Raw genomic sequence first — 17,000 nt, 5'->3', positions numbered from 1 at the left:
GAGCAAAACACAACAACTTTGGGGAAACAAAATTATATATCAGGTGTTTCAGAAATAAGAGCCGCCTCCTCCACAGAACAAATGGAAAGTTTTTCTGCATAGCCTGTCTCCAAGTACATTATTTTCAGTTTCTATTAAGCTATTTTCATTTTACATTTCTTGTATTTTCAGACTGAGTGACGGAGTTGGGTATGCTTGGATTGGATTGACCGTCCGCTATAAAATGATCTTTCATTTCACGTTCCTGGATAACTAAATTTTTTTTGTTAAAAGAAACTGGAACAAAACCCATTGACTGTCATTGCGAAAAGAGTGAGAATCTTGGATATTTTCAGTCAAAAGGCATTAAATGTCCAAGAAAGTCTTTACGTAAATTGGCGCTTGAACTAGAAACAAAAAGGGAAGAAGAGAAGTTATGATGCTGTATATCGAAAAAAATTTTATCAAGATCAGCAAGCCCAACACAGAACAGAGAGAAGACAAATGGTTTTGTGGTTCATTTCTTAAAGATTGGGATGAAGCTGACTTTCTCCAGATCAGATGTGTTTCATTTACACAGTCAGGAAGCCAGATCATAAAAATGACATCATTTGAAAGTTGGATGATGTCAGACAGTATCGCCAAGTTGTGAAAAATGTTTGGGAATTTTTGTTTCACAGTCTTTAATGTGGATCATCAAAGAAAAGGACAGTCATGGAATGGCGATATAAAACAGATACAAAAATGTGTTATCTGTTGAAGAAGTCACAGTGTTAAGATTAAAAGTGGTTCGATTTCTTCTCATGAATTTCAAGAATAGTTAACGGATCGTGTTGAACTGATGGTTCATCGACGACCTTACCAGTGCTCAATTTTCAGTCTCAATTTTTTGCGATTTGCTGAAAAATGCAGGCTGTGGTACAGGTAGATGGAGGCCACACAAAATATCAAATACTCAGAGAGAAACTTAAATAAATACCTGTTCTGAATTACTTTTGTTTTTGTCCATATCAATTTTAGTTTATGCTGTAGAAGGGGGGGGCCTGTAATTTCGAAACACCCTGTATATGAGAGTGAACAACATAGCTGCTTACCTGACAATAACACAGTTCAACAGTCATGAAAAACAACCCCAGTTACAGCGAAAAACAACATGGGGTAAAGAGGTAACTATTGAACAACAACCTAAACTACATCGATAATTAATACATTCGCAAATTAACTTATAAAAATTACAATTTCACTATAAATTAACAAGAATGCAAATTTGCACATATGATACTGTATGCATTTTCCGCAAAGGAGTCTTTCACTATCATGAAATGACTTTTCAAAGGCAAATTAATAAATAAAAAATTCAACTTGACACATAGCTGACTCCCAAGCAAAAAGAAAAATTAACAACTTTTATCTTTTTATTTTCGATATTTTCTTTTTATCACTTTCGTAACTTTTATTCTATTTTTCTTTGGTAACTTTCATTTTCTTTTTTTACTTTCGTAACTTTTATTTTCTTTTTTTTTACTTTCGTAATTTTTATTTTCTTTTTTAACTTTCGCGAGCTTTCAACTTAATTTCCTTATTCCTCAATCTTTCTCAATATTCTTTCGTTTTCAAGAATAATGTCTATTCTTCTCTCTCTCTCTCTCTCTCTCTCTCTCTCTCTCTCATTCTGGAAAACATAATTTAATTATCCCGTTTCTTCTGCATTCATTATCTTATCTCATTATGTATGTTAATCAACTACCTCTCTCTCTCTCTCTCTCTCTCTGCATTCTGAAAAGTATGATTTAATTCTCCCTTCCTCTACATTCATTTTCGCAATTCATTATGCACATTAATCAACCTCTCTCTCTCTCTCTCTCTCTCTCTCTCTGGATGTGTGGTGTGTGTGTGAAGATATATATATATATATATTAATATCAGTTATATCTGACACAGATGGATCCATTCATTTCAATTAATCCCATCTCTCTCCATTCATTTCAATTTCCTCTCTCTCTCTCTCTCTCTCTCTCTCTCTCTCTCTCTCTCTCTCTCCTGAGAAAGAGAGAGTGAGGGAGAGAGATCATTACATAACACTGATCTGAAGTTAATTTAAAATACAATGGGATTATGTTTTGAAATGCAACATATGTCATGTATTTAATTCCTTTGTGACGATAAGGACACAATAATCGTCAATCATTAACTTAATTACCAACATTAACTCATTAACTTATATATTTTATTTTTCATCTACTCATTTGCAAGTCGGGTAAATCTTTCCTGATTGGTATCGGACAGGTGGTCAACTTTTAAGCTTATTTCAAAGCTTAGGTAAAGGGGTTGCCCCTTTATCAAATTAAAGGAGTCAGTCTGTCAAATTCTCATAGGGCATAAATGCCCTTTATTTTTCTACTGATATTGGCACGACTTTTAGTATATAGTGTGCTCTCTCTCTCTCTCTCTCTCTCTCTCTCTCTCTCTCTCTCTCTCTCTCTCTCTCTCTCTCTCTCATTTGTACGTAGCTCCTTAATCTATCTATCTTTCTAGCCATCTGTCAATTTCACATAATTTGTGTACCTGCAATATATATATCTCCCTCTCCCTCTGTCTCTCTCTCTCTCGCACACACACACACACACATGCACTCACTTTTACGTAGCATCTTAATCTATCTATTTATCTATTCATCCATCACTTTTACGTAATTTATATACCTGCAATTTCAGTCATTTTCCCTCCAAAAAACTTGAGAACTGAAGTACCTTACGCAACGTAACTTCTGTGAAAAATCTCCACTCAACTTGTTTATGCAACTTAACTTCACATTGTTTTAAACAAACTCCAAACAAAAGTTGCACCCCTTGAGTGGCCCAGGGGCTCAGGGTCCAGTTATGCCCGAACATACCAAGGAGGAGTTGCCCAAGTTGCCCACGTTTACTGATGCAGAACTGGGAGAGGAGACTTGTCGCTGGTTTTTGTTCTCGAGTGAAGAATTATTATTGTCCTTAGGGGAATCTGTGGGTCATTGACTCTGCTTAACGAAAGCTGTTTTCTCAAAGGTGATTACGGTAATGAGATACTTTTATAAAGGGCACTTGGTTGGTATTTAACTGGTTTGTTAAGTTAAAGAGGTTTTGGTAATCTAGGTGTAATAGGATTTCTTTTTTAGTTAAAAGTTTTTTTCGAAAGGTGATAAAGGTTGTTTGAAAGGTTATAAGATACTTTTATAAAGGGCTGTTGGTGTTTTAACTAGTTTGTTAAGTTACAGAGGTTTTTTTTTTATCTTAGATGTAATATGAATTATTTTGAGTTAAAAAGGTTTTTCAATTCATGTTAATAGAATTTTGTAGACACTTTTTTTAATAGGAGTTCTTAGACAATTTTCTTTAGTAAAAAGGTGTTTTTAAATTTGGGTGAAATAGGATTTTGTAGACACTTTTTTGAGTTAAAATAATTTTTTTTATTTAGATTTGGTAGAAGTTTTGTAGCCATTTTATTTTAGTCAAAAGAATTGTTTAATTCTTGTTTAATAGAAATTTTGTAGACACATTCGTAAAGGTGATGACTCGCTGAAATATTTTTTTCAGTTGTGTACAAGCTGTTCATTAAATTGGGTCAGATTAACTGTACATGCGCATGTGTGTGTGTGTGTGTGTGTGTGTGTGTGAGAGGGTGAGAGAGAGAGAAAGAGAGAGAAAGAGTGAGAGAGAGAGAAAACGTGAGAAAACCTTCTAATTTAATGACTTACCCCATTGCCAATAGAATCCTACCACAAGACCCTAAATAATCTAACCTCACCTGATTACGAAGAACCTTAAATCACCCCTTCTCCCTCTTTCCCTTCTTCTCCCTTCTCCCAAAAGAACACCTGGGAACACCTTCCCTGGGAAGAAGAAGAAAAAAGAAGAAGCACAGCAGAAGGAGGAGGAGGAGGAGGAGGAGGAGGAGGAGAAGGAACACATATCACACAAGAAGCCATTTGTTCCTGCGGCGTTAGTGAAAGTGTAGTATAAAGACTTGGGTCAGTCAAGCTCTTCCGTCAGTTCGTCAGCTGTATAGGAGGCGAAACAACCTTTTGTTGTGTTTACGTGAGCTCTGTTGTTGTTGCCGCTGTTGTTCTGCCTTCTTCAGCTGCTGTTGTTTCGTGTTGTTTCGCTCGTCCCTCGGACGATGTTGAAAGTCGGGAGGATGGAGTTAGCTGTGGTGAGTCAGAGTCACGGGAGTCAGCCAGTTTTTGAAATTACACGAAAAGAAGGAAATTCGTGTTGAATGGGTTTTTATTTCGTGTGTGTTCTTATTCACAAGGTTTTATTAAAATCCCTGTAGCTTCCGTAATGAGAGAGTTATTTGTTTTGATAGTAAGTGTGAGACAAAAATAAATGGATAAATAAATAAAAATAATATACATATATATATATATATATATATATATATATATATATATATATATATATATATATATATATATATATATATATATACTTTGTGGATGCTTTTGCTGTTGTTATTCTTGCGTTATTGTTGCTTTCATACAGAAGCTCATAATGCATCGCTGCAGCTTTCCAACTTCTCTCTCTCTCTCTCTCTCTCTCTCTCTCTCTCTCTCTCTCTCTCTCTCTCTCTCTCTCTCTCTCTCCCTCCTTACTGTTATACTTATCCGCATGTTTACTCGTGATATATATATATTTATATATATATATATATATATGTGTGTGTGTGTGTATGTGTGTATACATATATATATGAATAGTACAGTATATGTATATATATATATATATATATATATATATATATATATATATATATATAAACATGTATATGTACATATATATAAATATACATATATTTATATTTTTACACATACATAATAATATGTATATATATGTGTGTGTGTGTGTTTGTATGTATATATATATATATATATATATATATATATATATATATATACATATACATAAAACACACACATACATATATATATATATATATATATATATATATATATATATATATATATATATATATAATCACACTCCATCTAAGCACATCTCTACAAATCTCTACAAAGTAAAATAATTAAATTAAATCTGGCGACGAATATAAAAGGCACATCACTCATGCATCTGCACCATCTACATATATTTACATAGCATGCATAACAAGTGGATTCCCTCTCCCTTTGACAGTCTTAATAACGCTTAATAAGACTTTATAAGACTTTATAACTCGAGTTATAAAGACCTGGAAAGCGAGTGAAGACTTCTAGCCGTTTGAATGTACGTCTCAGCTCAGTCAAGGAATGAAGAAGATTTCAAAAGACTTAATTTCTTGTCTTAATTCCGTTCAATTTGTTAAAGATTCGCTCTGGTGCTCCTTGCTGAATATTCAAAAGCAAGTCTGAGAGAGAGAGAGAGAGAGAGAGAGAGACTAATAGAATTTGCTGTATTATGAGAAAGTACTGCATCAGAAAATATTCGACAGGGAGTCTCAGAAGGAGAGAGAGAGAGAGAGAGAGAGAGAGAGAGAGAGAGAGAGAGAGAGAGAGAGAGAGAAGAAATTCAATTTGTAACAGAAAGAGAGAGAGAGAAAAGAGAGAAAAAAAAATTCAATTTGTAACAGAGAGAGAGAGAGAGAGAGAGAGAGAGAGAGAGAGAGAGAGACTTAAAACCTAATAGACCTATTGATAAATCATACGAATTAACTTCACAATAACAGCTGTCTTCTTTTCTGATAAATGGCAAATGTGCAGTGACTGATTTGCACCAAACACGAACAGTGATTTATTAGAAAAGTAGAAATGGGCTCTTAAGTCCATTTCTACTGGACTCAGTGTGGTATTACCCATTTATAAAGTGGCTACTTCTATTCGCTCTGTAGTATATTCACTTGAGAGAAACTGTTTATTTACAATCAAGTTTATTGATTTTCGTCAATCTGTCTCTTAGCAAAATTGAGCAAAAAAATTATGTGAAAATTTCATCGAAAATTTGACCAAATGTGGACCTTTAAATTGGCAATAAGTGACACGATTTTGGGAGAGATACGAGTGTAAGTTTGGGAGAGACAGGAATGCAAATTTGAGGACCTTTTATCTTGCAAAAAGTTATATGATTTTGGGAGAGGTAGGAGTATAACCTTGGGAGAAACAGGAATGCAAATCTGAGAGAGATACGGCTGCAAATCTGGAAGGGATAGGAATCTAGCTTTTGGCGGTATAGGAATGCACATTTTGGAGAGATAGGAATGGAACTTTGGGAGGTGTAGGAATTTAACTCATATGCAATACGAACCATTTTTGGCAGGGTGGATTGCACAACCTTGGCGGAGGTTTATGACCCCAAAGGCTCTTAGTTTTTAATAAGATCTTGCAGAAAATAATTCACAAATTAATATTTCTGTCGTTGTTTATGTACATTTTTATGAATTCATGTATAATATGTATAGCCATTTTGCAAGATCAGCTGACATTATATAATTCCTCTGTAAATCTAAAAATCAATTTTTTTTATTAAATAATACGTCAAAATACACACACAACCACCAGATATACTATACAAGCTAGACAGTACGTATGTATTCGATTGTATATATAAAAATAAATTCATATATATTATGTATAGCAGTTTGCAAGATCAGTTATCACTGTATACTTCATTTATAAATTTAACAAGTAAAAAATGCACCGTGTTTTCTGTACAGTGTATAATCAAGGCCACCGAAAATAGATCTATCTTTCCGTGGTCTTGATATAATGCTGTATGAGCCGCCGCCCGTGAAATTTTAACCACGCCCGGTGGTGGCCTATCCTACATCGTTGCCAGAAGCACGATTATGGCTAACTTTCATTTTAAATGAAATAAAAAAAACTACTGAGGCTAGAGGGCTGCAATTTGGTATGTTGATGATTGGAGGGTGGATGATCAACATACCAATTATCAGCCCTCTAGCCTTAGTAGTTTTCAAGATCTGAGGGCGGACAGAAAAAGTGCGGACAGAAAAAAGTGCGGACGGACAGACAAAGCCGGCACAATAGTTTTCTTTTACAGAATACTAAAAATCAATTATTTATCTAATTATGCGTCAAAATACACATACATACACCAAATATACAACTCGGTTAGTGTGTATGTATTTGAGAGTGCATGTTTACGTGAATTCATAATTATTATGTGTAGCATTTTGCAAGATCAATCGACATTGTATAATTCATTTATAAATTTAAATATCCATTATTTATTAAACGTCAAAGCACACACACACATACCAGATATACAACTCAGCCAGCGTGTGTATGCATTCGATCGTGTATATATACACCCGTTTAGGCAAACCAACTCTAAACACAAAGTTACGATATCCTACGCATGTATTCATCTAAGCATATTCGGGGACACGATGTTGTATCGAGAATCTGAATATCAAATTTAGTGGGCCCACCTTCCCAATCCCTCCCCACCCCCCAAAACACCCAAACCCTAAACCCCCTACCCACACCCCTGGGTCATCCCTGGCACTGTTTTGGCACTGGGTATGTCAGCTTTAAACCATCTAAATTTTAGCTCGATGCCTCCGGGTCCCGGAAACTGTCAATCATCGGACGAAGAAAAAATGTGCAATTAGTATTCTTTTCAATATTTTTTTTATTGTCTCTTTACACTTACTGAATGTCATTCTGCAAATGTTTTTCAGTTTTTTTGTTTTTGTTTTTTTAGAGCTCGCGGGACACTTTCATTTTTCAATTTTCAAAGAGAATCAGGCGTAGGTATTCATCTGTAATATCAAATTATGTTTTTAAACTACGGGTGACAAAGGCTGAGATTGAATTATTAAGTATTTTGAGATGTCATCATATTTTTTCGTTTAAAGATGTTTATGCTTAATCAGTTCTGTGCTGTGTGATAAGGTGAACTGTGTGTGTGTATATATATATATATATATATATATATATATATATATATATATATATATATATATATATATATATGTGTGTGTGTGTGTGTGTATGTGTGTATGTATATATATACATATATATATATATATATATATATATATATATATATATATATATATATATATATATATATATATATATATATATATATATATATATATATATATATATATATATATATATATATATATATATATATATATATATATATATATATATATACAATTGTGAAATATTTTCTTTTAAAACAGAATTCCATCAAATATAAGGAGCCCATAAAAACGCCAAAATGTGGAAAGTAAAGGCTATATTTCAGAAACCAAACTGTCTCTCTCCTCAGGCAAATAGTGGATGAGAAAAAGTTACAGAAAATCGGTATTTATACCAGAAGGTCCATAGGTCAGCCGTTGCGTCACTCCAGTCGACAATTTCTTTCGATATATATATATATATATATATATATATATATATATATATATATATATATATATATATATATATGTGTGTGTGTGTGTGTGTGTGTGTGTGTGTGTACAGTATATATATATTTATATATATACTGTACATATATATACATATATATATGTATATATTATTGCTTCCATCAAAGTATAACTGAAGAAAGCCAAATGACTGCTTACTATTTTTTTATGAAGAAAAGCCAGTTATTCCTTTACATCAATCGTAAATGAATGCAGTGACACAGTAAACTGATAAATCAAAAGTCAATTTACATAAAATACAAAATCAATGAAAAATCATCAGTGTTCTATTACTTTTACGATTAATTCTTTAATAAATATATTATACTGTCAGTAGTCTCTCAAAACCCTTTCCAAAGAAAGGTGTATAATGCTTTCTAAAGAAAGGTACATCATGCTTTCTTAAAACAAGTGTATAATGCTTTCTAAAGAAAGGTGTATAATGCTTTCTAAAAAAAATAAGGTCTATAATGACTTCTAAAGAGATGTATGCAATGCTTTTTTAAGAAAGGTACATAATGCTTTCTAAAGAAAAGTGCATCATGCTTTCTAAAGATAGGTATATAATGCTTTCTAAAGAAATGTATATAATGCTTTCTAAAGAAAAATAGATATAATGCTTTACGATGTCAAAACACTACTCCTTTCTACTCAGTTCGACATACACCTAGCAAACACTTTCAAACTCCTTTCTAAAGAAAGGTGTATAATGCTTTGCAGTGTCAAAGTACGACTCCTTTCGACTCAGTTCGACATACACCTAGCACGAATACTTAAGTGGTTCCAATTTGGGAAGGCAATCAGTTTCTATCATATTCCTTCCGTTTGTCAAATAGAACTGAGAGCACTTTAGTCAGACGCATAAAATACATAAAAAAAAAATTACAATTTACGATGAAGTAAGCTCATTTGCGCTGTACCTTCGAGAGAGAGAGAGAGAGAGAGAGAGAGAGAGAGAGAGAGAGAGAGAGAGAGAGAGAGAGAAGTCAGATAGACAGGCAGAAAGAGAGAGAGAGAGAGAGAGAGAGAGAGAGAGAGAGAGAGAGAGAGAGAGAGAGAGAGGTCAGATAGACAGGCAGAGAGAGAGAGAGAGAAGACAGATAGATAGGCAGAAATAGAGAAGGGGAGAGACAGACATACAGACAGGCAGGCAGACAGAGACAGAAAGAAACAGAGAGGGAGGGATTGACAGACAAACAGAAAGAGAGCGGAAGGGAGCGAGAGAGAAACAAAGAGAGGGAAAAAGGAGGAGAGAGATAAATAGGTCAGACAGACATACAGCCAGACATCCAGAGAGAGAGACAGACAGACAGACACACACACACACAGATACAGAGAGAGTTTATAGCACCTTGACGGAGCTACACACAACAGACTTCTGCATCTAGCAACCGCGTGAACAGCGAACGTAGCCTGGCCACGGAACACTGCCCCCGCTAATGGGCCAATCACGGCCGACAGTGTTTACGGCCTTCATTAAATTGCAGTCGACGGGACTTCCCAGGAAATGAACGAGTCAAAAGCGCAGAAACAACATTCGCTTCTGATGATGATGAAGAAACAACAACAGGCAAAACAACAACAACGACGAGACCAGTAACAAGAAGTGTTTCACGAGCGGCAGCGGAATATGAGGAGAGCCGTTATAGAGGAGTGCTGATGGCGGCTTGGTCGTCTCAATTTCTTGGTGGCGCCATGTTGCTTTTCTGTCTCTTACTTCTTTTATTTCTTCTTCTGTCTCTTCTTCCTTCTCTCCTTCTTTTTCTGTCCCTTCATCTTCCTCTTCTGTCTCTTCTTCCTCTCGTCCTCCTTTTTCTATCCGCGAAATAAGAGACCGTTACAAAGAAGTGCAAATGGCGGGCGAGGTCATCTCAGTTCCTTGTCGCCAAATTGCTTTTCTGTATCTTATTTCTTCTATTTCTCAATCTTCCTCTCCTTCTTCTACCTCTCCTTTCTCTTCCCCTCTTTCTTCTCCTGCCTCTTCTTCTTCTTCTGCTTCTCCTTCTTCTTCTTCTTCTTCTTCTTCTTCTTCTCCTTCTCCTTCTTCTTCTTCTTCTTCTTCTTCTTCTTCTTCTTCTTCTTCTTCTGTCGTCCAGACCACAGTTCATCGTTTCTGAAATTCCTGTCAACCTCATCTTGAATTGCATCATAACTACGCGTTATTAAAAAGGAATTGGACCCATTTCATCCGTAATAACGTGTTATCGTGAAGAATTACATCCATTTCATAAGTTACTTCAATTACCACTCCAACCTGTTTACTGTGACGAAAACTAACGTAGAAATTGTGACATTGAGAAATAGTGAAAAGTGTAAGTGGCGAATTATCTCCCGTGGGATATGTATTTTTGCCAACAAGAATTGTGGAACAGTTTAGAGAGAAATAGATTATCTGTCAGAGAGAGAGAGAGAGAGAGAGAGAGAGAGAGAGAGAGAGAGAGAGAGAGAGAGAGAGAGGGAGAGAGAAAACAACTAAAAGAGAAACAGACTATTTGGCAGAGAGAGAGAGAGAGAGAGAGAGAGAGAGAGAGAGAGAGAGAGAGGAGAGAGAGAGAAACAACTAAAAGAGAAACAGACTATTTGGCAGAGAGAGAGAGAGAGAGAGAGAGAGAGAGAGGGGGGAGAAAAACAATTAAAAGAGAAACAGACTATCTGCCAGAGAGAGAGAGAAACAATTAAAAGAGAAACAGACTATCTGGCAGAGAGAGAGAGAGAGAGAGAGAGAGAGAGAGAGAGAGAGAGAGAGAGAGAGAGAGAAGAGAGAATTAAAAGGGAAACAGACTATTTGGCAGAAAGAGAGAGAGAGAGAAAAAAAATTAAAAGAGAAATAGACTATCTGGCAGAGAGATAGAGAGAGGGGGAAGAGAGAGAGAGGGGGAAAGAGAGAGAGGGAGGGAAAGAGAGAGACGGGGAGGGAGGGAGAGAAGCAAATAAAAGAGAAACAGACTATCTATCAGAGAGAGAGAGAGAGAGAATATATATATTACTAGGATTGCCTCATCGACTCTCCGGTTTCCAGTCCTTCTCTCTCTCTCTCTCTCTCTCTCTCTCTCTCTCTCTCTCTCAGCCTAGTTCGACCCACAACAATCGATTAACATCCGGGAACATAATTCGCCACTCAGCTCAGCAAAGGCATACTGGATTTTCTTACAGGAACACCCCTTACTGTTCCCTTCTAATCCTGGTAAGGGCTCAAACGCTGGTCATTCAGTCGAGAGAGAGAGAGAGAGAGAGAAAGGGTAGCTAGCGTTTGTCTACAGTGCTTTTAGCCAATTTCTGCAGCTCGAGAATGAAATAGATTTAGAAAACAATTATTTTATATTAATGTAACAGGCGTGAAATTATATTTCGTTTCAAGATTAAATATAAAAAAAGATATTTAAATAAAGTATCTGTAATTTCTAAATGCTTATTAATAGTAATAATCGAAATGAAATCTTAAGAGATTATTTTGATATCGTCTACCTCTCTAACTAAGCTTGTTTGACAAAAATCTTATCACAATTTATTTCAGCAATGTATAGTTCCTTCTTACACTTAATAAGTCTTTGCATAACTCAAAACTATTTCCTTATTCACATAATTCCCACAATAGTTATTTTTTTACATTTTTTTCATATTTTAATTATTGTTTATATTTCTTATTTCCTGCATGTTTCGCTAACATTATTTTTTTCTTAGGTGTCATTAACAGTTTCGTGATTTGCAATTTTGTTACCTCATAATCCTTAGTGTTTTAAATATTAAATAATTCAAATAAATTTTATTAGTTTTCTGTAAAAGAAAACTATTGTGCCTGCTGTGTCTGGCCGTCAGCACTTTTTTCTGTCCGCACTTTCTCTGTCCGCCCTCAGATCTTAAAAACTACTAAGGCTAGAGGGCTGCAAATTGGTATGTTGATCATCCACCCTCCAATCATCAAACATACCAAATTGCAGTCGTCTAGCCTCAGTAGTTTTTATTTTATTTAAGGTTAAAGTTAGCCATAATCGTGCTTCTGGCAACGGTATAGGATAGGCTACCACCGGGCCGTGGTTAAGGTTTCATGGGCCGCGGGTCATACAGCATTATATCGAGACCACCGAAAGATAGATCTATTTTCGATGGCCTTGATCATAAGGCATTTTTTACTTGTTATATATATATATATATATATATATATATATATATATATATATATATATATATATATATATATATATTTTAACATACTTCCAAAATGCTTGATAAATTTCCACCATTTTTTGTTAGTGTAACTCAAAACAGACGAGAGAACTAATAGTGTCACTGTTCTGTACAAGAGCAGAATAGTGATGACAGATTTGAAGCATCTGGTAGTGATTCGTTAAGTCCTCGTCATTATTTTCCGATGGTTTATCACAATCATCTATCACTGTTCTCTGGCATTAGTAAAACCCCTTCATTATCATTTTTTCTAATAAATAGTGACTTTAAATATCAGTTTTTTACATTGTAGTGTGTAAAAAGTAAGATTCATGAAATTATTAAAAGTAAGTCACGTACATCATTCAAGAAACAATACCAAAACTCAGTTATAAATAATTTCACAACTTTGACGGTTTTATGTCTTCTTGTAATCATCCCATAAGAAACAAGATCCAGTTTTCACTCAGACAAAAAAAAAAAACATTAAAAAACAGCCTTTCCAAATTCCCTCATTCTGCCTGGGAGTGAAAACCCTTATCAAGCGGCAACAGGGATTCACTGGTTGCGTAAACACATTAAAATCTGGTCTGAAAAGGGATGTCTAGACGCCTATTACCTTCTTACGGCTTCGTTACATTCAAGAGTCTCGTATATGAAGCATTTTGATGTTGCAATCGGTTGCAGGTTGCAGTAGGATTGCAATAGGTTTGCAAGCCTCCGTATGCTTTAAATAGGAGCGCTTGAATCTTCTCGAATATGTTTCATGATAATAGGAAAAATAAAGAATAAGTTAGATGAGATATTCTAGAATGAAATATGAAAGGGGAAAGAATTATAACTGGATGAGTTATTGAGATGAAGGAGGACATTATAGAGAGATGATAATTAAGATTTAGCATAGTAAATGTTTAGGGATGATTACTTTGTGTCTGTATGCGACATTATATATATGTGTGTGTGTGTATGATGTATATATGTATATATATATATATATATATATATATATATATATATATATATATATATATATATATATATATATATATATATATATATATATATATATATATATATATATATATACTATATATATATATATATTATATATATATATATATGTTCATTTATTTATTTATATTATATATATACAGATATATATATACTATATATATACATAAACATGTGCTCATATGTGTGTATGTATACATATGTTTGTGTGCATACATAAACATAAAACAAAAGCATCAGACTGTCATCAATTTAAACTGACACCTTAAGTAAACCACATACTTACAGAGAGACATACCTGAACCGTCCAAATTTTTCGCTTTTAACCGCAAACGAGACTTACAGCGACCACAAAAGTCAATATAACAGAAGTTCCACTGTGGGAGTCTCACTTACAAATGAAGGTTTGTGTGTGAGAGCGTGAGAGAATTTGTGTTTGTGTGTGTTTGTGAGAGAAGGGGAGAGAGAGAGTTTGTGTGTGTGTGTGTGAGAGAGAGAGAGAGAGAGAGAGAGAGAGAGAGAGAGAGAGAGAGAGAGAGAGAGAGAGAGAGTTTGTGTGGGTGTGCATGAGAGAGAGAAAGAAAGAGTGAGTTTGTGTGGGTGTGTGTTTGTGTGTGTGTGTGTGTGTGAGAGAGAGAGAGAGAGAGAGTTTGATGTGTGTGAGAGAAAGAAAAGAGAGAAAGAGAGAGAGAGAGAGTTTGTGTGTGTGTGTGTGTGTGTGAGAGAGAGAGAGAGAGAGTTTGAGCTTGCTTGTGTGTGTGAGAGAGAGAGAGAGAGAGAGAGAGAGAGAGAGAGAGAGAGAGAGAGAGAGTTTGTGTGTGTGTGTGTATGTGAGAGAGAGAGAGAGAGAGAGTGTGTGTGTGTGTGTGTGTGAGAGAGAGAAAGAGAGAGAGATAGTCTGTGTGTGTGTTTGTGTGTACACAAAATGAAAGAAAAACGTTCAGTGAGGTTTCGAGATTTCTCAATAACTTGGATGAAGCCAGCGGAAGGTAACGATAATAAACTTCCCTTCCAATATGCTTAGCCTGAGGACAAAATACCTTTGCTCAGGCTAACTCCAACGAACGTAAGCCCTAACAGGGGTAACGGGAGAAGAACTGGAACAAAGCACGAACTAACGGACAATAAAGAGAGAGACAAAGAAAAAAGAACACGGCGTGAGTGTTCGTATGGCTTTATGGTACTAACGGTTGGAATGGTACTAACGGGCAGATGTGGTACTATTTGGCATTGTGGTACTAATGGTCAGATGTGATACTAACGGTTCAGAAATGGTACCAACGGCAGATAAGGTACTAACGGTCGGAAATGGTACTAATGGGCAGATATGGCAATAACTGTCAGCAGTGGTACTAACGGTTCAGAATTGGTACTAAGTGTCAGATGCGGTACTAACTGGCGGATATGGTACTAGCGGTCAGAAATTATATAACAGTCCAGAAACGGTACAAAAGGTCACTTTGTTACAAACGGTCAGAGATGGTACTAACGGTCGGAGATGGCACTAACGGTCTGAAATGGCACCAATGGTCAGAAAAGGTACTGACGGTTCAGAAATGGTACTAACAGTCACATGTAGTTCTAACGGTCAGAAATATTACTAACTGTCAGAATTGATGCTAACGGTCGGAAATGATACTAACGGTCACATGTAGTCCTAATGGTACTAATGGTCAGATGTGGCACTAACAGTCAGAAATCCTCCTAAAGGTCACATGCATTCCAAACGATTCAGAAATGTTACTAACGGTCACATGTGTTACAAGAGGTCAGAGATGGTACTAACAGTTCAGAAATTATACTAACGGTCAGATATAAGTCACTGGCGAAAGCTTGACTGAATGCAGATAAACTTAGGGTACAGTTATAGGGTACAGGTGGACTAACCTTAGAGGCTATTTACTTGGACCCTAAGAGGCAAAGCTCAAAGACCTTGATATAGGGTGCCTGTACCCTTGGTGAGGAGACTAAGGTACATTATTAAAATACCCCCTATGGAAACCCTTTGCAATATAAGGGGTAACCCTTAGTTTCGATCCCTCCCTTTCCCTTAGGCCCCATACCCCCTAGCTAAGGGGTACATCTGTTAAAAATGTTGTAGAAGGGAAGTTTGATTGTTGTATTCAAGTCTAAAGGCCTTGGTGTATGGTACCTGTACCCTTAGTGAGGAGGCTAAGGTCCATTAAGGTACTCTCTTGTGGAAACCCTTTGTAGTGTAAGGGGTGTTCCTTAGCCACGACCCCTCCCTTTCCCTTAAACCCCCTCCCCCTTTTTGCTAAGGGGTACATCTATTAAAACTGTGTTGAAGAAAGGAAATCTGACTTTTGTATTATTGTATTTTATTTATACAGTTTGAAGTAGGATCAATTATACAATTAATATGTATAAACATATATATATATATATATATATATATATATATATATATATATATATATAGATAGATAGATAGATAGATAATAGATAGATAATTAAATAAAAGAAATGTATCTTATTTTTATTCGAATGCCCAACAGCCATTGGCCAATCCTAGACAGTTCCTGTTCTGAACTGGACTTGTAACTTGTACTTTCACTTATGCCCCTTGGAGGGATACCAAGCCCTCCTTTCACCTGCCCTCCCTCCGAGGGACACGAGGTGAAAGGGAAGGAGAGAGAGAAGAGAGAGAGAGAGAGAGAGAGAGAGAGAGAGAGAGAGAGAGAGAGAAAGAGGGAGAGAGAGAGAGAGAGAGGATAATCATTTGTGTCCATTACAAAAATAATATGGCTTAATTTCTTTTAGCAGGTGATAATTTTCATTTCACAGAGAGAGAGAGAGAGAGAGAGAGAGAGAGAGAGAGAGAGAGAGAAGAAGAGAGGGGCAAAACCTGTGGAAATTAATAAACAGAGAGAGAGAGATAAAGAGAGACAAAAATCTGTGGAAATTAATAAACACAGAGAGCGAGAGAAGAGAAGAGAGAAAGAGAGGAGAAAAAGAGAGAGGTACAACAAACTGGAAACTATTAAACAGAGAGAGAGAGAGAGAGAGAGAGATTTCTAGCAGACGAAATTTCTTTAATTGAAAAATGATTCCTAGGTCGGCAGGTTGTAGTCTCACCTTTAACGTCAGATATCTCTTCGGCCGAGGAAAATTGTACAATAGCTGCTTGCCAGGGCTCTCTCTCTCTCTCTCTCTCTCTCTCTCTCTCTCTCTCTCTCTCTCTCTCTCTCTCTCTCTCTGTCTCTCTGTTTTATTAATTTCAACAGTTACTGTCTGTCTGTCTGTCTGTCTGTCTCTCTCTCTCTCTCTCTCTCTCTCTCTCTCTCTTAAATCAAAATTAATGAACGACAATAGTGATCTTTTGCGTGAGATCATTCATTTATTTGCATTTTTAATTATCTATTTTATTTTTTTAACTCATTTTTCCCTTTCCAATAGCTGATCTC

The 17,000-nt window shown here is 35.7% G+C and overlaps 1 protein-coding gene across 1 annotated transcript in view; it reads left to right on the top strand.

The window, feature by feature from the left end:
- Positions 1-3,931: 3,931 nt before the first annotated feature.
- The window catches only part of LOC136844689 (uncharacterized), a 27,901-nt gene continuing 14,832 nt past the window's right edge, over positions 3,932-17,000 (top strand). The window contains exon 1 of the mRNA XM_067113936.1: positions 3,932-4,170. Within this exon, the coding sequence (XP_066970037.1) occupies positions 4,138-4,170 (33 nt within the window). The 5' untranslated portion in view covers positions 3,932-4,137. The remainder of the gene's footprint in view (positions 4,171-17,000) is intronic.

The sequence above is a fragment of the Macrobrachium rosenbergii genome, chromosome 13, assembly GCF_040412425.1.
Source record: "Macrobrachium rosenbergii isolate ZJJX-2024 chromosome 13, ASM4041242v1, whole genome shotgun sequence".
NCBI lineage: Eukaryota > Metazoa > Arthropoda > Malacostraca > Decapoda > Palaemonidae > Macrobrachium > Macrobrachium rosenbergii.
The sequence above is the reverse complement of the archived record's forward strand: the minus strand, read 5'-3'. Positions and strand labels throughout refer to the sequence as shown.